This window comes from Xenopus tropicalis, chromosome 4 (genome assembly GCF_000004195.4).
Source record: "Xenopus tropicalis strain Nigerian chromosome 4, UCB_Xtro_10.0, whole genome shotgun sequence".
In the NCBI taxonomy this organism is placed as follows: domain Eukaryota; kingdom Metazoa; phylum Chordata; class Amphibia; order Anura; family Pipidae; genus Xenopus; species Xenopus tropicalis.
In genome coordinates, this window is record NC_030680.2 from 97,931,837 (window position 1) to 97,953,096 (window position 21,260).

Here is a 21,260-nt window from a genome sequence, read left to right on the forward strand (position 1 = left end):
AAAAAACGATTATCTGTACACAATTCTCTGCCCTGCCCACACTAATATACTATACCACTACATACCTATGGCCACATTGCAACCCTAGGGAAAACCAGTAGAATGTCATACATGGAGATTGACAGGGAAGCCCACACATGCACCAAGGATCACAGTTTGTTAGAATCAGACCCTACTGTATAACATACAGATTTTATTTTTACTAGCCTTGAGTTCCTAGGGCGACTTCTCAAGATAAATAACTACCACAAACATGTTCAAAGCAATAAAAACTAACTGAATAATGCAAGCCTTTTGCTTGTCAGCCAGGTAAATTGATATAATTCAGGCGCCTGAAGCCACCCTCATCTGCTATATTTAGGTTTCAGTATAGTATGCATTTAAAGGTCTGGAAATATCTTGGGCATTTTTCATTTGCTATAGGAAGAGGCCAGGGTCCCCCTATTGTTCACAGATAAGAAGTACATGAATTTTTAGTTCATTACCAGCAAGTTTTTTAGAGATGTTTTACAACGAATGATTGCAGTAACCAGTACAGAGCCATCTGCTATAAAAAGGTAAAATTTTGCTGGCAGCAACAGAAGGGTTAACAAAATATTCAACAGCATCACCAATGAGATGTCCTAAGCATAACATTTTCTCCTTAAGGAGAAGCTGTGCTGACAGGTTGGCCAAAGATGCCGCTTCCCCTAACACAGTATTATAAGACCCCACATACTTGCAAGGGGACCTGTCAGTGTTCTGACATGGACCCAGTGCTTTTACTCACTTACATTCAGAAAAGTGTTTGCAGTGAGGTAAGTCAGAAGTAAACTTTCTTTCCAGGATAAACAGAGGTAAACTTGAACATATGGAAGGAGAAAAGGGAAAGTGGATTGGTAGAATTGGGAACTGAGCCTATATATTTACAAGTATCCACTTTCTCTCTCTGTCTGTCTGTTTGCCTGCCCTGCCTGCCAATCAATGTGCAAGAGTATAATTAAGCACCAATAATAAAAATTAGGTGCTCAAGATCTTTATTATCACGTATTTCACAAGAAAGAACACTGCAGCGAAAATGACCACAGTCAAAAATCTAATAAAAACAGTGACACGAATGATTACACAGGAAATGTGTGCCTTATGCTAAAACAAAACATAGGTATATAGCAGGGGTGGGCAAACTTTTTGGCTCAGGGGCCACATTAACTAACAGACGGGCCGGACCGGGACAGCGTTACGCCCGGTGCTGCCATCAAAAATTATGGGGCCTCTAAGCTCCCCCCCAGCGACCCTGCTGCTTCCTCTGTCCCGTCCTTCTGTTCCCCGGCTCCCCAGTGCATTCTTTTATATGGTTGCGCCCCGTGCGTGCTGACGCTGTATGCACGCACGGGGCGCAACCAATCAGGGCCCGTCATTCTTTTAAGGGGGCCGGAGACGGCGGGCCGGATTGAAAGGGCTGACGGGCCGGATGTGGCCCGCGGGCCGTAGTTTGCCCACCCCTGGTATATAGACTATTTCATGGGTCTCACCAGGAACTTGACTATAGTTATATTGTAATTTACTGCTTCTGGTATGTAATCTATTGCATTACTTTGCAAGGCACACATTTTATCACAGAGAATAAGCCTGTTCAATTTTATAGTAAAATCATTATGTATAACTAGTTAGGTGCTATTGCAGTTGAGTACTAATATCTTTTTCCCTTTCTTAGTATATTTCCTCTTTAAAAATGTATTGTACCTTTTCTCTAATATGTCCATATTTACTGTATTCCATGGTTCATCTTTAAAGTTTACGTTGGCAATGTTATTTGCAGTATTGCAGTTCCTAATAAATTAGCAAACTTACTGCTTCTTTTATCTCACAACTAAACACATGGATTTGAAATTCTTCAGTGCCAAGGTCCCTCTCAGTGAAAGCAAAGCAGTCGCACTCTGAGGTTCCATCTCGCCCTCGCACACAGAACAGCACTTTGTAGATTGGGAAGGAAGCAATTTCAGATTTGTTCGTTTGATCAATAATTCTGTGGAGGAAAGCAGGAGAAGCACTTAAACTCTGTAAATAAATTATATATTTACTTATTTTATATGCTCAAGTATATTCTGCACCAGCTTTTTAAATTCCACCACCCCACATATCAAAACGCACCAGCTAAGTGTAAATTGGTACAGTTTTAAAGCAAGTGTTGTTTTTGTCTACTGAAATAAAACAAAAACAAGCTTTGCTTTTCTTTAGCTATGACATCAAGTACTAACATCAACATTTTAAAACTGGACACCTTTTCCAGCTCTATAAACAATAACTATAGATGGTCATATACGGTCTATAATAGCTGCCAACTTGGTCCCTCCAGATGAAATCAGCAGCTTATTGGCCGGATATCACCTGGACAGGTTTAAAAGTCCCATCGGACAAGTCAGCTCCAGGGTTTAATTCAGTCTGATTTGGCTCTGTGAGCGGATGGCCAAATTGAACCAAGATCTGCCCATTTGGTGACCTTTGTGTAATTTCAGTTGTTTGTCCTTAATAAAATAAACTGTAAATTATTAAGGAAAGCCTTGCTGTGTAGACAAAACATACAGGTCATGCCCTGGGGAGGGCTGAATGTCATAATAGTGGCTGCAGCTGTAGCCACACAATTTTCCATGAGTCTTGCATTTTATATTTATGATAATGATTACATTATTATATATATTGAGTACTAACCCTCAAATGTAATAAAAGGCAGTTTTCTGTTTTCTTTTAAACAGGTGACCAGAAAAATACTTCCTACTGATTAGTTAGGAGCATGGTAACAATGATGCAAGATAAATTCAATTTAAATACATAAGCTTAATCAGTGCTCATCAGTGGGTCACTTATCAACAATGGGGAAATCTGCATCTGAGCAGCATAGCAACCAATCAGCGATAAGCATTTAAAAAGACTGCATGTAGTCTATTAATATGCTTATCACGGATTGTTGCATGAATAAAGTAACCAAATATTTCATTGGTTGCCATATGATATTCTCTAGGTGCAAGTTTCCCATTGTTGATAAAAGAGACCCAGTGAGATTACGATAAGACAAATTTCCAGGCTGAAACAACTGGCTCCTGCACGCCAATCACATAATGCTTCTATGGATCACCTGTGAAAACAAGGCGAGTCAAGAGTACTGTGCTTAAAGGAACAGTAACACCAAAAAACAAAAGTGTATAAAATTAATTACAATGTAATGTACTGTTGCCCTGCACTGGTACAACTGGGTTGTTTGCCTCTGAAACACTACTATAGTTTATATGAACAAAGCTCCTGTGTAGCCATGGGGGCAACCATTTGGGCGAAGAAACACAGAGCTACTAGTAGCTCTGTTTCCTTGAAAGGCAACTTCGGGAAATTGTAGCAACCTGTAAGCCATCCCACCGGCGATTTACATTCTTGCCGGTGGGATGGCATTGCAGGGAGATAAGTCACCCCCGGTAACGAAGATTTGTCGCGGTGCCACTGCCCTTAAGGGCTCTGGCACATGGGGAGATTAGTCGCCCGCGACAAATCTCCCATGTCTCGGGCGACTAATCTCCCCGAAATGCCATCCCACCGGTGAAAATGTAAATCGCCGGTGGGATGGCATATGCGGCCGCCGCGTATCCCATCCCACCGGCGATTTACATTTTCGCCGGTGGGATGGCAATCCAGGGAGATTAGTCGCCCGCGAACAGGGAGTTTTGTCGCGGGCGACTAATCTCCCCGTGTGCCAGAACCCTAAAGGAGAAAAGGCACAGGTTACTTAGCAGATAACAGATAAAAGCCCATTATATTCTACAGAGCTTGTCTGTTATCTGCTATGTAACCTGTGCCTTTTCTCCTTTCTTCCAGCTTGAATGGCTGCCCCATGGCTACACAGCAGGGCATTTATATAAACTATAGTAGTGTTCCTGTAGCAAACACACTAGTTTTACCAGTGCAGGGTAATAATACATTATATTTTAATTACTTTAAAACACTTAAATTTTTGGTGTTGCTGTTCCTTTAATTTCAGCTCAAGGCAGATGTTGAGGACAGGGTTGGGGACAGTGCTCTGTGCCTTGTAAGGGATGTGCCAACACTTGGCATTTTAAACTGTACAATCACTAGATTATGGTAGGTTCGGAACTAGGGGGAGACAGAAGAGGCACATTTCTATGGCGCAATAGTGGGGGGACGCCAATCAGGTGCCTCTTCTGCCTTTTTATCCTACGTTCCGGACCTTCTGCTGCTCACCTGCAAACCTGGCTCATCACTGCTCTGTCCTGCTCCTCCCTCAACTTGCCTGTCACTGGCAGAGGTCCGCCCTCTCCCCTCAGTGCGAGTAGTGCTGATAGCAGGGGTGGGTGGAGGGAGGAAAGAGGGAGAAGCAGGAGGGGAGACAAGAGTCAGGTCCCAAGGCCCGGGCACTACTCAAGGGCAAAGGGTATGTTTTGCAACCACCAGTACTTTCATCTACTGGTTCATAAATAAGTTCTCTTGAAAGGGAACTCCACTCCACCCAAATACAATTTAAGCTTTTCTAAAAGTAAACATAATTTCGAGCAACTTTGCAATATACATCACTAAAAAATGATGTCATGATCTTGTCATGATTTTAAATTTAATAATATGGTTTGGAACAGTTACCTAAGCCTGGCCACCTGTTCTCCTGCTGATCTGGCTGACTACTTTTAAAACTAAAAAAAATGTAACAGCAGTCGACTGTCCCCAGCGTGCCTTCAGCCTGCATCCTCCACATTCCACAATGCCCTGCACACAAACTGTTAGTGAGTAAAGGAACATCACAGTGCAATGCATTTATGGGTTATGTAGTCCTCCATGCTGTCTGTAAACTGTGAAGAAGTTTTAATCCCTCCTCCCCTGCTAGGATATCAAATAATTCATAAAGAGATTTATTTTGCAGCTGGATTTCAGCATATAAAAATAGTCTTTTTAAAAGAACATATCACAGTGATATGTATATAGGGGTTTGTGTTATGTGGGGCTCTTTAACAAATTATGGTTCAGAAAGCCAGAGTTTCCCTTTAAGAAACAGTTTGCAATTTAAGAATTAATTCTATCATTCAGCTCACCTGACAGATCCTTCTGGTATATTTGGTACATAGAGTGTGACAGTGATAGGTGCAATGCACTGAGCTTTCATGGAAGCCATGGCACGAAGGGCCTCAATTTCATTGCGTGGGGCAGATACTTTCATGCATCCTAAGTAGCAAAGCTTGTGAAATGAAACACTTTCTTCCTCTGGTGGGTGGGATAAAACAGTGGTGCTTTGCACAGGGAGTTCTGCAAAAAAAAACAAAGCAAAAAAAAAAAAACACTGCTTAAGGATTCAGTATTTAAACAGCATAAACAATCAGCTCTCAGTGTGTGAAATCCAGATATCTCAGCTAGAGATATCATGACTGTGATAAATTCTGTAATGGAATTTATCCTTAATATACAAACCACCCCCTCCCCAGTTCTAGAGCCAAAAGTGAGTGTTGTCAGTTTCAGTGAAGCTACTATTAAAAAAATTGCAAAAGAAGGTCTTTGCACACAGCCAAAAAAAGCAACTGTGACAGGACTTATTCTACCTGCATTTTTGGTAGTAAAAGAAAGTTTCATTTAAAGAGTCACATAAAAGTAAATACAATTTTTAAAAATTTGGGAATCCCGTTATCTGGGTTTATTAACTCTTTAGTCTGTCCCCTAATCCAAAATTTAGGATCACTTTAGAAACGGCACAAGCTTAGGGCTCTGGCACACGGGGACACTAGTCGCCCGCTCCCATCCCACTGGCAAAATGCACCCCACCGGCGAGAATGTAAATCTGTGTCTCCCTGTGTGCCAGAGCCCTTAAAGGAAAGGCTAATAAAGAGTTCATCTCAAGCTGCAGGCATACCTTAAGTTGTCTCAACAGTGCCCTTAAATCTCCCCATATTTCACCTGTTCAGATGATCAGAAGCCAAACAGGAAGAAAAAACACTAAGCTGTGTAAAGAAAGTTCCCATAAAGCCTCACTCCTGCACCGAGACAGAGACCAAGTATACATGCTCAGTTTGTAAGACATTGAGTCAGCTTCCTACTGATTGGCTCAGATCCACATTCCTAAGGGGGGGGAGTGAGTTCTTAGCATTCTTGAGGGAGGGGGGAGCAGGAGAGGGGAGAGAGCTCCGTGTCTCTGGCACATGAATTAAAGACACAACAAATCTTTTGACAGAGAAGTCAGTGCAGCATTTCTGTAAGTGCTTATGGCTGTATTTACATAGACATTTATGATAAAGCTTACTTAAGGTCCCCATACACGGTAAGATCCGCTCGCTGTAAGTGCTTATGGCTATGAGAGTCGGTCCAAGGGACTGATATCGGCAGCTTCTATCGGCCCGTGTATGGGGGCCTTTAGTTTTTAACCTTTCTTTCTCCTTTAACTGATCAGTTTAAACAGATATTCTGGCAGATAAAATTCTGCAAAAGGTTTTCAGCCGAATCAAAGGAAATAATGTACATTATTATACAGTGCCATGCTTTACATAAGGGCAGAAAGAACAATTGGGGGAAAAATCATTACAAGAATCAAATAAAACTCCTAGTACAATTAGATCAAAATATTTTTCTACTCTGAAACACAGGCCAGATACTGAGAACAAACACAGGACTCGTGTATTTTGATCCTGTATGGAAACTATATGGCATTTAGTGTTTCCACTACTTCACTAAAAGGGAATCCATCTCGCTCACTTTGTACACTGCTCCTCTGGTCATGAATACACGGGCCGATAGTTGCTGCCGATATCTGTCCCTTGGACCGATTTGGCAGCTAATTGGCCCGTGTATGGGCACTTCCGACGGGCCTGCCTGACGGATATCTGGCCTGAAATCGGCCAGATCTGGATCGGGCAGGTTAGAAAATCTAGTTGGATCGGGGACCGCATCGGCTCGTTGATGCGGTCCCCAGACAGACTTTACCTATGAATTATAATTCGATTGTTTGGCCCCAGGGCGAACCGATCGAATTACCCTGGTTTCTCCCGATAACGCCCACCAGTAGGTGGGGGGTTCGGGAGAAGATCCGCTCGCTTGGCGATGTCGCCATTGTATGGGGACCTTAAGACTCATTACACCTTGCCTACTGCAGAACAACTGATTATCCTGTAAGAAAGAGTAACTGCTATCAGTTAAAGCTGACTCCAGGGTTGCTGAAATAATTGGGCCCTACACATTCACCTCACATTGGGCCTGAAGATTGGGTGTGTGGCCCAATCAGCCCAATCTTCATCTAGATCAGCTCCAAACCCAGGAATCTCTGGGCAGCAATAAAAGACTTTGCTTCACATGCACCCCAACAAGTCTCCTGCCTGTTCCCTTCTGATTCAAAGCACCACTGATTTTGAACCTTCTTAAATGCCCCTAGGTGAAACAAAACATGAATGTCGCTTCCTGTTCTAAATAATAAAGTCAATTAAGAAACATGGGGCTTAAATTACCTGTGCTTTTGGGATCTAGTATTAATGTCAGAGGGACATTTTTAGTGCCAGTATCAGAGAAATGACTTGCTGTTGGAAAAGTAGACAATTCTTCAGTAATTGTTTCTTTTAACATGTTGCTGTTCTGTGTCTTTTCAGAATCTCGAAGGATCTCTTCCATTGCCTTTTCCAACTGCTCATCTCCATTTGACATTATCTGTTAAAAAACAAAAAATATCAGTTAATATCAATAACATTTGTTAGCAGATAAGTGAAAAAAAAACAAACAAACAGTACAGTGCTGTATAGAGACAACCTTCATGTAGAGGTTACATTAAAAGAAGCACGCAAATTAGACTAAATAAAAAAGTAAATATAATTATAGTAACTTTTATTGTTTCTATTAGAGAAGAGAATTGATACTTTAGAAAATCCATAATTTATTTGGATAACATAACAGGGATAACATAATAGTACATCTGCCTGTCCCTGAAGCAGACTGATGCAAGAGTCACGGCTATCACTATAAACAATGCTGTAATGTGTCTGCATAAAATTTAATGCTACACATAGCACCGCTAAAGTCAAAGGCTAACATTTAATAATTAATTAAGTCATAAATATACCTTGAACTCTGGTTTGTCCTCTGAGTCTGAGGAGCCTTCAACCAAGACAAAATCTTCACTATTTACAGTTGACACAGAGTCATCACTGGAATTTTGAACTGAAGATTTTTTTTCCATTACTGCTATGCGGTGATTGTAATATGGATCAATGCCTGAACCACTGAAAAACAGTTTTAAAAAAAACCCCCAAAACATTTAGTTCATTAGAAATTAATAGAGATCTTAAACATTAGGAATTTATGTAGCTGAAAACGTGTATTCCCCAGAGGTGGGCCAAACAGGGGTACAACTATAGGTGTATTGACAATTACTCTTCAGCAAATACAAAAACCTACACACCCACTAAAGGCATTTGGAACAACACGGATATTATGGATATCACCAGACCCGGCTAGTTGGAAAAATAATTAATGCACTTCTATCTATATCACCCTTAGGCATCAAGCAGAAATGCGACAGAAATTAATTCCTAGTACGGCGTTACAGATGTACTTTCTGGCTGTTCATTCATATTTGGGACATCTGATGTAACTCAGTTACATCATAAAAGACTCACGGGAACTCAATCCACCCTGAGGATATTTTACTTTTCTTTGTTTCATCATCTGCCTGTGTAAATTATAGACTAATTAATTAAAAGGTTTTGTTTTTGTTTTTTGTTTTTACTTTTCCTCTAAAATGCCAAAACCTGTTAGCTGCAATATACAATTCACTGATGGTCTGGGACATCAATGCATGTCTATAATATGCAGGGGCATATTACTCACTGTGCATACCCAGTGCTGTCATCAACTAGGGCTGGTTAAAGCCTCTCAAAGTGCAGCTCTTGTGCTAAACCACAACAAAATCATTCCCTGGACTGCCCAGCTCCATTTTACAAGATCATCAAAGCAGAGGTGTGCAGTGGGTTGGTGGCTGCCAATTTTATTTGTGGCACTTCTGTTTTTTATCCTTCCCAGATCTGATCCCCAAACAGAAGGAGTTCTTTAGCATAGGGAACTTCTGTCTCCTAAGAGGCCCAATTAATTAAAACAGCAGCCAGTTGAATTTCTCTTTTAACATGTTTACTGATTTTTTTAACACAAGCACAAAGCCATAAATGAAAAGAAAAAGTAAAACAATACAAAGCTAAACAAAATAACGCAACACAAAGGGATTAGTCAGGAAGTAGTACAGGTATGGGTTCCGTTATCCAGAAACCCAATGTCCAAAAAGCTCTGAATTACAGAAAGCCTTTCTCCCATAGACTCTATTTTAATCAAGTTATTCAGATTTTTAAAGTTGATTTTCTGCAACAATAAAACAGTAGCTTGTATTTGATCCCAACTAAGATATAATTAATCCTTATTGGATGCAAAACAATCCTATAGGGTTTAATTAATGTTTTATTGATTTTTTTGTATACTTAGGGTATTTAGATTCAAATTATGGAAAGACCCCTTATCCAAAATACCTTTGGTCCCAAGCATTCTGGATAACGGGTCCTATACCCATATAACAAAATTTAAATTATAATGTAAATCACGGCAGAGGTAACATGTACATTAGAATCATATTTGCATTACATGGCGCATAAGTCAACAGTCAAATATGCCAGAAGTGTTTGCACTCACAGAGTGTTAAGTCTATATCTATACCTCTAATAACTGAGTAATTTTGCTGTGGGTGTATTCAGTACGCTATCCATAAGGGGAGTCAGTCCTTATGGGCCTCTGCTGTTTAGGTGAGGTTAGAAGGGAAGTTTTAAACCCAGTTTGTCCACAAGTCATATTTACACATAATAGCAGCCATATGAAGAGTACTGGAAAATTAGGCAGTGAAGAAATAGAATGGTTTGGGGTAGACAAAAAAAAAAAGGAACAAGAAAACAATACACACAAGAAAATATTGTTTTGATATTGTTTTATTATTCAAATATGCTTATAATAAGCTTAATTTTTGAGCTTGTAAATAAAATAAATAAATGATTTAAAAAAAAAGACACTGGAATTAAATTTGACTGCTTTGACACATGGGTATATTCATCTGTACTGCTTGCACACTGGTGGTCACGTATTTTTAATTTTGGTCCTTGGGAGCAATGTTTCTGTAAAGTCTGTAAACTGGGGGCTCTTTATCTTTATTTCTGTTAATTAACACCTTGAGCTCTGCTGGGATATAGAGGCTTTTGTATCTATATTGCTTGAATATGGTGGACTCTCTATCTGTACTACTGATTTTTTTTTTTGTGGACTCCTGTTCGGATATTGACAACTTAGCATTTGATAGTATGGAGTCTGTATATACAGAATACAATTGCAGTCCAGTTAACATCACTTCTAGCATTTGGCGTCAAAATGATGTCTGCGCCTGATTCTTTATGGAAAAGTTTGCTGCAGCAATTGAGGGTTAGATATGTAGCTAACTGTTCACCGGCGAACTAATTAGCGCGAACATCGGGTGTTCGCAAGTCCGCAAATTCGCGAACTTTTGGCGATGTTCGCTGCGTTTTTTTTTTTTTTTTGCGCCGCGTTTTTTCGCCTTTGCGTATACATAGGAATAGCTTGCGTTTTTTTTTGGCGTTATTTTTTGGCTTTTTTTGGGGGTTTTTTTTGGCGTTATTTTTTGGCGTTTTTTTTACAAAGTATTTTTCAGATAAATTTTTGCTTGATCCCCCTCCTGCATGCCACTGTCCAGGTCGTGGCACCCTTTAAACAACTTTAAAATCAGTTTTCTGGCCAGAAATGGCTTTTCTAGGTTTTAAAGTTCGCCTTCCCATTGAAGTCTATGGGGTTCGCAAAGTTCGCGAATATTCGCGAGTTTAGGCGAAAGTCCGCGAACGGGTTCGCGAACATTTTTGGCGATGTTCGCTACATCCCTATTGAGGGTGGCTCACTTGCACACGATTTTCTGAGTAAACAGGCACTCAGCACAACCATGTAGAAGCGGGTTTAGATACATGTGCCTATTTATATTGTTTTCATAAATTCTATAATGAGTCTTTGAGTGACCTTCCTGGGAACCTTCTAATTCCTTTGATTACTAACCTAACATAGTTTACAAAAACCATTTGACATGGTAAATACGTTTTGCCAAAAATATAGTTCCCAGCCTTCTACAGGAAATAATCATTTTCACCAGCTCTGGAGCTGCCAACTTTGTTAGAAGCCTTCTGAGGAAAAAAAAAAAAAGAGAAAACAGAAAAAAAATACAGGTATCTTATCCAGAATGCTCAGGACCTGGGGTTTTCCGCATAAGGGATCTTTCCATAATTTGGATCTCCATAAATTAAGTTTGCTAAAAATCATTTAAATATTGATTTTTGCCTGCAATAAGGATTAATTATAACTTAGTTGGGATCAAGTACAAGGTACTGGTTTCTAATTACAGAGAAAAGAAAATCATTTTTAGAACATTAGAATTATTTGCTTATAATTGAGTCTATGGTAGATGGCCTTTCTGTAATTAGGAACTTTCTGGATAACGGGTTTCCAGATAAGTGATCCCATACCTGTACCTGTAAATGTCCAGTAGAATACATTGACACAATTTTAAACACAAAGCCTTATTTATATTAATATTTGGATATTATTATATGAATAAGGTGCTATATTGTTCTTAAACAGAACACCTAGCTACCTTGTCTTGATCTTTATATGTTATCTCTTGTTTAGTATAATTAGTATATTTTGTCTACAGCAAACAGCTCAGAGCAATGCTTAAAAGCTCTTTCTTTTCTTTATATGGTGGCAACCTTATGTAAAACTTGGCAAACAGTGAACAAATCTGTAAGCATAAAGTAAAATGCAGCAATGTCCCAGTAACAAAAAAAAATTGGAGCAGGATTTCCTGTAACCGGAAAATAAAGTTACTAGGTTGTCAAGTATTGTTAGCACCCATATATTTTAAAGTATGTGCACAGAACTAAATAGTGCAACTCTCCCAGCAAGGAACTTATAGCACACAGATTGGGGAACAATTGTGCTTTGGAGAATGCAAGGATCTTGCTACTCCTGCACCCTTTGCAATGGATTTGTGTATTTGAGCGATACAAATATTAATGGACAGAGATCTCAATGCAACAAATTTTGGTAATCAATTCCTGACATTTTACGTTTAGTGTATTATCCTGATGAGAGGAATAGATTGCATCAGAACAACCCCCTCTTGTGTAATAAAGATCAAGTTAATAATATGTTTGCCTTTAAACATGTGACCTGTAAAGCCTACCTTCTGATTAGTTGCTATGGGTTACTATACCTGGGCAAACCTAGGGGCCCATTAACTAAATTTGAATTTTTTCTAAATGATAGAGCATTTCGAGATGTATGTGAAAAGTTTCAAAGAAAAATTCACAAGTTTTTCGTGCTTTTCGGTAAAAAAAGAACGTATTTCGCGAGTCTTTTTCGGCGATTTCCGGAAATCGCCCCGCCGCGTCTGCCATCCCGCCGGCGACTTACATGTTCGCCGGTGGGATGGCAGGGGTAGGCAACTCGGGGAGATTAGTCGCCCGCGAACAGGGAATTTTATCGCGGGCGACTAATCTCCCCCGTGTGCCAGAGCCCTTAATTCCACATGGTGATTGGCTGCCATGATTTTGCTCCGGGGCATTTTATTACATAACCCCATACAATCGGTAAAATGTTTTTATTGTATTGTAAATTTGCTTAGAATTATATTTTGTTTTACAAAAAAGGTTTCTGGGAGGAGACCTCTATTAAGTGCTTTATATATATTGATCAAGATGGTTCAGTGCAATGACAACACTGTTATTTTCTAGGAGGAGGAAAAAACATCTACAGCTTAAAAATAAAAAGCAAGGTAAAAAGACAAAAGCAAGCATCTTACATCTGCAAGCCCTTATAATTAATTACATTAACTGCAGTCTAGCTTTGCTAAGAAAATGGTCAACAAAATGATGATTGCATGATACAGTAACACAAAAATAAAGTTTATATTTAAAGGAATCTGCTCAAGAAACTTTATCTTGCTGTTTTTTTTATAACAATATATCTTTTACAGTTATTAAAAACACAGCAAACACACTATTAACAAGAAACATTTTCTTTTAAAATATCCATTCCAAATGATGAAATCATAACGCTAGTCTGACTAGGCAGCCTGGAGAAGTGCCAGTGACTATGCAGGCTGCAGACAAAACCCCACCTTAAAAATTTCCAACCCAAAGTAAAAAGCCACATTTATTTAAAAGAAAACACAGCCACAAATTACTAAGGACTCCATGGTTATTCCCACCAAGAAGCAGAAAAACACCCAACAAAGAAACTTCGGAGAATATGAAACAATGATCTAGTTGTATGTGGAAGAGTTATAAATGCCAGCCAATATCTTATCATGTTGTAATGTTCCAGACTTGATCATATTAAAATAATTACTAAGAACTAAGTTGAAGTTTAAAAGGCAAGATATTAGTTACTGATATACAGTGGTGCTTGAAAAAATACTATCCTTCTTTACAAGTTATACTATCAATAATACAGCGTTTCTGGAAAGTTTGTGAACCCTTTAAAATTTTCTATATGAATGTGACCTAAAACATCATCTGGTTTTCAAACAAAACCTAAATGTAGATGAAGAAACAAATGAAACAAAAATTATATTTGGTCATTTAAAAAAAAAAAATAAAAAAAAATGATCCAGTAACATTGAAATTGAAACTAAAACTCTGGCCGATGCTGGATCTCACTTACAGTAAAACAGATATGCCAAGTATAAGGTTCAAGCATCAGCACATTTCACTCAATAACTTAATTCGCCATATCGGCAAACGCTAATAACAGAAATTATGGGCCAAACAAAAACTCACTGCATTTTCTCTGTTCTAATGCAGGGTTTCCCACACTATAGTGATATGGGGTTTACTCATTAACAAATCATCATATCAGGGTTTACAACCTGAACTGTTACAATGCCACAGAAATGAGACTTCATCGCATTACAAAAGATGTGTATTTAAATGTGAAACACCCCTTTCCAAAGCAATTTGGAAAAAAACAGTTATCGTATTTAAATTCAATTAAATCAGTCTACAAATGAAATAAAGCACTTCTGAAGCACATCCAGGCTGTAATTAAATGTATTTAACATTTGCAGCTAATGATCAAAGGTTCCACTCCTGCAATTCTATATTCAGAAAAAAACAACACACAGAAGTCTTTAACTAAATAGGTCATTAGGTTATGCTATGAGCCTCCTCTTATAGCAGCTAAACATGGGTTAGCTTTGGTGTTATCAGACTGATCAGCCCAGGGGTTAAAGCATTCAAATACTGTCCAATCTGACCTTGCGTATTGAAAGTCAAACAGAATTCAAGCCACTCTTTAAACTAATGGCCTGAAAAAGTAGATATGAATTAAACTGCAAAGAAATATGCAGATCTGCCAATGCCTTAATAAAATAGGAGAGAAAGGTGGAAGTCCCATCAGGAGCCCCTCCATACTGGGGACCTAAAAAGGTGTGAGACCCCCAAAACATTAGGTATGGCCTAGGTGAATTGGGGCGTGAACAGACAAGATTCTTCTTTTAACATGGGCACTAATTCTATTTTGTCTGAAGTACTTGGACCTCAAGGGGTCCAGTCAGGCAGAGCACTATGAACCCCCTTGGGATGGCTTCTGTATTTCTGAGATGCAAATTGCTCATAAAGCACAAGCAGTCAATTCCTTGTTGTCATCGCCTGTCCATCCTTACTACAATGCCACTGGCATGGTGTTTTTGCTCCTTGGCACTGCAGGTTTCATGTATAGGCTGCAACACCAGCCTAACTGCATCTAACATTTACAAGCATGTGCAATGGGCTGGTGCTACAAAGATGAAGGTAGTGCCAAAGGACAAATTGCTAATGCTCTGGGATTCCTTGCAACCCTCCTAAAGATTAGGGGGAAGTTAGGTGATAGTCAGACATAATTTTCTGAATACTACACATCAAAATGACCCCCACATACGTGTCAAATCTGATTAGAGACTAAACAACCCACCCTATTCTAAAAAGAATTAATTAGCAAAATGTTATCTGATTAGTTTCACCAAGGGGCACATTTACAAAGGCACGAATGCTCGAGCGTTCGTGCGAAAGCTCCGAGTGTATTTTTTGCCGATTTTTTCGGGCGTCCGGACGACTTTTTCGTACGCCGCACAACTTTTTCGGACGCTTGCAAGAAAAAATCGGAAAGGTTTTACCACTGTTTACAATTGTTCGGTACGAAAATTTCGTGACTTTTGGATCGCCAATACGATATTTTCGTGACTAATACGATTTTTCGTAAGCACTTTCGTGAAATTTGCGATCTTCAGAAATTTTCGTTTCCAATCCGATTTTTTCCCATTCGTGATTCGGATTCGTGGATTAGTAAATGTGCCCCCAAGTGTTGGATGAAATGCTGTGGTGGAAACAAGACATCATGTAGGATTATACATTTTATATTCTCATACAGCCTCTCACACGCCATCCCCACCCAGAGAAATGCAAAGTGCAACAAAAAAAAACTACAAAGTTGAACATGTCATCCAGGAAGGACAGATTGTGCCTATGTGTTTAAAAAAAAAATCCCTGGGCTGTGCTTTTTGTGACATATAGACACAATACATTTATTGTTTTGTAACATATAGGCACAATACATATATTGTTTTGTAACATATATGTAACAATACATCTACTATAAAGAAATGAGGTAGTGGCATTTTCAATGGAGAAGTTCAGTTAAAAAGAAACATTTAATATCTTGTAGACATAGGTACTTTAAGCAAGTATGCAACTGATCCTTATGAGCTGTACTTGAAATCACTGTTTTTTCTATTCTGTCTCTTCCTAACACTAAGGGGCAGATTCATCAAAGTACGAGTTCGAATCGCAAAATGGGTAAAATTCGGATTAAATATGATCATTTCTGATGATCAGAAATATCACGAAAATGCTTAGGAAAAAATTGTAATAGTCACAATAATATCGTAATGGCGTTCCAAAAGTCACAAATTTTTCGTATCCGAATGATCATAAACAGCAGGAAAACCTTTCTGACTTCGATCCTTCTGTGCATGTTTTTGGAAGCCTCCCATAGGACTTAATGGCACTCTGCAGCTCCAACGTGGCCCAAGGAAAGTCACGGTAACGAAGCTTATACGATTTTGTCGCACAAATTGTTGCGCAAATTGTCGCAATGTACGCAAAAGTTGCAAAAATACGCACAGTACGAAATCTTAGAAAGAATACGAATTTCTGGTATTCGGGAACAATCATACTTTGCCTGCGTGACAAGTAGCTGCTACTTGTAGCTCTGTGTCTTAGGGCAGTGGCACACTGTGTGATTAATTGGCCGCCTGCGATAAATCTTCACAGTTTCGGGCAACTAATTTCCCCGACATGCTACCCGACCGGCAAGAATGTAAATCGCCGGTGGGATGGTATACGCATCGATTTGGTCGCCCGAAGTTGCCTCGCAAGGAAACTTTGGGTGACTTCGGAAAACTGAAGCGACGTGTATGCCATCCCACCAACAATTTACATTCTTGCCGGTCGGATGGCATGTCAGGGAGATTAGTCGCCCACAATAGTGAAGATTTATCGTGGGCGCCCGATAAATCAAAACGTGTGCCACTGGCCTAAGACACAGAGCTTCTAGTAGCAACTACTTGTCACGGCTACAAAAATAGACAATCATGATAATTTACTGATAATTGGCTCTACGTGTGTTTTAGCAGAGGAAATTCTCAGTATTATCTATGGCAGCGTATTTTCTGGTGTTTAGTAGTCATGACAGTAGCTGCTACTAAGTAGCTCCTGTGTCTTCACCCTAAATGTAAAGTTATCTCTTGTTGGTAAGGTTGCAAAGACCGAGTGTAAATCTCAACTTTGTATCATTATCATAACTTTTTATAAAAAAACAAGATAAACCAAACAAAGTGTAAATCTCTGCTCCACTTTATCTTGTTCAGGATATCGAATTTTCAGTTGTTGTTCAAACAAGTTAGCCATAATAGGCTTGCACACTCACATAACACACAGTGGTATTTACAGAAAAGAGATTCTCCTTTATAAAGATGTAGAGCATACAAATTTACTTAACATCAGTGATACATATCAGTGCATTCAATTATATATTATAATACATACCCCACCCAAATGTAATCCAGACAAACAAAAAGAATACAAGGAAGCAGATACATGTATTCTTTTTGTTTGTCTGGATTACATTTGGGTGGTATGTATTTTATATATATAATTGAATGCACTGATATGTATCACTGATGTTAAGTAAATTTGGTAGCCTAGAAGTGAGAATTACCCCAACGTGTTCAAACAAGTGCCTTGTTTCCAGGGATCCTACATTTAGACAGCACTTTCAATATCAATCTATAGAACTGCAGAGCAAAAGTGCCCCCATAGCACAGCAATAGAATCTGAACATCACTCGGCAAATGGGGTGGATTTCGTCCTTAAGTACAGCGCTGCGGAATATGTTGGCGCTTTATAAATAAATGTTAATAATAATATAGCACACAGTGTTTTCTGGCCAAAAGCTATTACCCAATTGTCTATATTTTGGAGTTTGGTAGGAACAGAATAACCACACAGGCAACAGAAAACCCACACAAGCACAGGAAGAACTCCTTTGTGATAGTTCCAGACCAATAACAGAACTTGATTTCTGCTTCTCTGAGATATCTCACACTTCTTCAGCCTCCACTGCTTTCCAAAGTGACAAGAGACAGGACCTCATTCTGTGTGCTCCCTGCAAGCCAGAGGAGTAGCCAGTTACAAATATCCCATAAACACTGCACAAGAGGAAGTCTCACCCTTGCCAAACTGGAGCTTAAAGGAAACTGCACAAGCATAAAATATGTGCAACCCAACACAGAAATTATATTTAAAATAAAATTAACCTAGGGGGTTCTATTCTCAGAGGAGCCAATGTGACTGGGACTTAAAAAAAGATATCTAGTAGCATTCAAAGATAATTGCTCACAGCACTTATCAAACTGGACCTTTGTGGAAACTGAATCAAATTCTGCCATATTCAAACATCTGAAGTGAAATGACATCCAATGCCATACAGATTATGATCAAAATGACATTTCTGCCCATGAAATTTAAGATCACTGCATTAGAAGAATAAAAGTTATGATGCACTTAAAGTATGGATATCATGCTTTGTACTCTAATTCCAAGCAGAATCTTTATCATCACACTGCCTTAACATGATTTTGTTATAGTGGCTTGTTGCTTATTCTCAGGTAGAGCATTGGCTGGCAATCAAGGAGCAAATAGCAATAACAACACATTCTGACTGCAGGAGTGAAAATCCATGGATTTCAATTAGTAAAGGACAGCAGGGTGAGAAGTGCTAATTGGACACAGGCTGCCAACCCATAATTATATTTTAACCTACCACCATGTCACTGAACATACTGCACCCAAACACAAACTATGCAAACTGGAAGCACAAGCTGGTATCAACAAGGCTTTTTGTTCAGCAACTATTCAGTTTGGAATTTTAGTAGCTATCTGGTTGTCAAAAATACAGTAGCAACCAGGACGTGGTTTGAATTAGAGACTGGAATATGAATAAGAGGGGCTAATCAGGAAGATAAAGAATAAAAAGTAACAACTACAATAAAACTGTAGAGCACAGAGCAATAGATGTTGGGTCAGTGACCCCAATTTAAAGCTGGAAAGATTCAGAAGAAGGTAGAAAATAATTCAAAACTTATAAAAACAAATAAAGACCTTTTGAAAACTTGCTAACAATTGTCCGTTCTACAACATAAAAATAATTTAAAGAAGCACCCCTTTTACTGGGGGGGTGTCACTGTGAAAGCATTAAAAGGCTGCAGCATGATACTGACATATGCTTTATGGAGGGTAGTGCTCCCAGTGTTTACACAACATGAGCATCCCTTAGGAGCATATTTATTACAGTGCATATATTTATTATAGTGTGTAAGGCAATATCACAGATGATGTTACCTATAACAACCAACCAGCAATAAGACTTTAACAGTCACCTACAATTTAGAAAAGCAAAGATCTTATTGGTTGCTATGTGCAACATCACCAGTGATATTGCCTTACACACTATAATAAATATGCCCCTTGGTGTGCAATTTGCAACACACAGCAATGATTAAGAGCACATTTAGAAACCATGGAAAATGATTTAGCTGTGCCCCCATACATAGTGCAGAAATGAGCTGCCTGTGCCTCGGGTAGGGATGCTATGGAGGAGGTGAGAAGGAGAAGCCATCCCGGGTCCCATAGATATTAAGTGATAAGGGGGGCCCGGCTTTGCTGCATATAATGGTACCGGGGGCCCTGCTGTCAGTGAGCTGCAGACTTCGGCAATGAGGGCGGGAGGAGCATGTCCCTGCTTGTTCTGCCCCAATACATCATTCTCCAATACATCATTCCCCACTGCTCATGTTGTCACAGAAGTTTTAGTCCCGTTAGAGACTGGGATCAGATAGGCTGCGGGGCAAGTTCCAACTTCACTTACTAAAGTCCGCAGCTCGCTGACAGCGGGGGGGGGGGGGGTAGCGGCCACTGCAAGTAAAATGCGTATGGCCAAATGGTCCAGCTTTTAGAGAGACACTCCCAGCTTTCCTAACACAGTCCGCACTCCCGGATCGCTACTTACGCCTCCCGTACAGCTGTTCATTGCGAGCTCCTTTCCTCCTGTCTGACACAAAATCCCGACGCCCCGAGCCTAAACTCGCGAGATTGTGGCATCACGACTGTATGTCATTGCACTGACGCGTCACACAGCCGCCTTGTGGGAGGGACTAACTGAGCATGCGCAACCCAGCGGTACAGCATTTTAGTGCCTATGTCCGGCAAGGCCATTTAGAACATCGTGATCATCTGACCCGCTCTGCCAAGAGTTAGCTGATTGTTATTGAGCAGTAGATTCAAATGGAGAAGTGATAATTGATCCTTGGCTGCTGCTTTGCTGTAGAAAATGGCAGGCTGCGAACTTGTAGTCTGGGAACAGTGTCCCACTTCAGTTTGAGGGTGAATTTTACTGTGCCAACTAATGTTGCCTGGTAAAGCCTGAGCATGCTGCCTCCTTAGGGCTCTGGCACATGGGGGAGATTAGTCGCCCGCGATAAAACTCCCTGTTCGCGGGCGACTAATCTCCCCGAGTTGCCTACCCCTGCCATCCCACCGGCGAACATGTAAGTCGCCGGCGGGATGGCAGACGCAGCGGGGCAATTTTGAGTCTTTTTCTGCGATTTGCGCGAAATCGCGCCGCCGCGTCTGCCATCCCGCCGGCGACTTACATGTTCGCCGGTGGGATGGCAGGGGTAGGCAACTCGGGGAGATTAGTCGCCCGCGAACAGGGAGTTTTATCGCGGGCGACTAATCTCCCCCGTGTGCCAGAGCCCTTAGTGTCTGGCACTTGTGTCTGTAGTCTTCTTAAGGGCTCTGGCACACGGGGGAGATTAGTCGCCCGCGATTAACTCCCTGTTCGCGGGCGACTAATCTCCCCGAGTTGCCTACCCCTGCCATCCCACCGGCGAACATGTAAGTCGCCGGCGGGATGGCAGACGCGGCGGCGCGATTTCGCGCAAATCGCCAAAAAAGACTCGCGAGGCTTTTTCGGCGATTTCCGCAAATCGCCCCGCCGCGTCTGCCATCCCGCCGGCGACTCGGGGAGATTAGTCGCCCGCGAACAGGGAGTTAATCGCGGGCGACTAATCTCCCCCGTGTGCCAGAGCCCTAAACGAACGAGCAATTGGGTGTCACCATTAATAAATTAATTAATAAAAGTGTTGAGCTTGTATGACATGCTCATTCACATTTAGTGGTCCTAATCATATATCAATTAAAACAACTGCATTTTAATTATCAGTGTCCCTAAAATTATATGGACACAGCTCACATTTGCTTCTGTAATCTAAGTTTAACTATGTAATTGCAGGATTCATTTTCTCCACCTACAATGAGCGCTAGGACAGGGAAACAACATATGTAGTCCAAAGTTTGTAAATACCAGAAAGCTTCGCAATTTGGTAGTTTGGAGTTAAAAGACAATGCAAGTTGGGCATCAAACTGTTCATTGGATAACCGGCATTCATATGTAGAAAGTATTATCTTGGTACATTATGGGGCCTATTCATTAAAGTACAATTGGGTACGAATGCTAAAAATTTGCATTTTTTCTAAGTTTTTGAACTGCATATTTTCTGCAATTTAATTTAATGTTAA

General features: G+C 40.2%; 1 protein-coding gene across 3 annotated transcripts in view; it reads right to left on the minus strand.

Annotated features, from left to right (window-relative positions):
- The window catches only part of rabgap1l (RAB GTPase activating protein 1-like), a 165,956-nt gene extending 146,152 nt beyond the window's left edge, over window positions 1-19,804 (minus strand). The window contains 5 exon segments of one of the 3 annotated variants that reach the window (NM_001374801.1): window positions 1,831-2,005; window positions 5,064-5,274; window positions 7,455-7,650; window positions 8,060-8,219; window positions 19,690-19,796. In NM_001374801.1, the coding sequence (NP_001361730.1) occupies window positions 1,831-2,005; window positions 5,064-5,274; window positions 7,455-7,650; window positions 8,060-8,176 (699 nt within the window). In that variant the 5' untranslated portion in view covers window positions 8,177-8,219; window positions 19,690-19,796. 3 annotated transcript variants of the gene reach the window in all.
- Window positions 19,805-21,260: the final 1,456 nt, after the last annotated feature.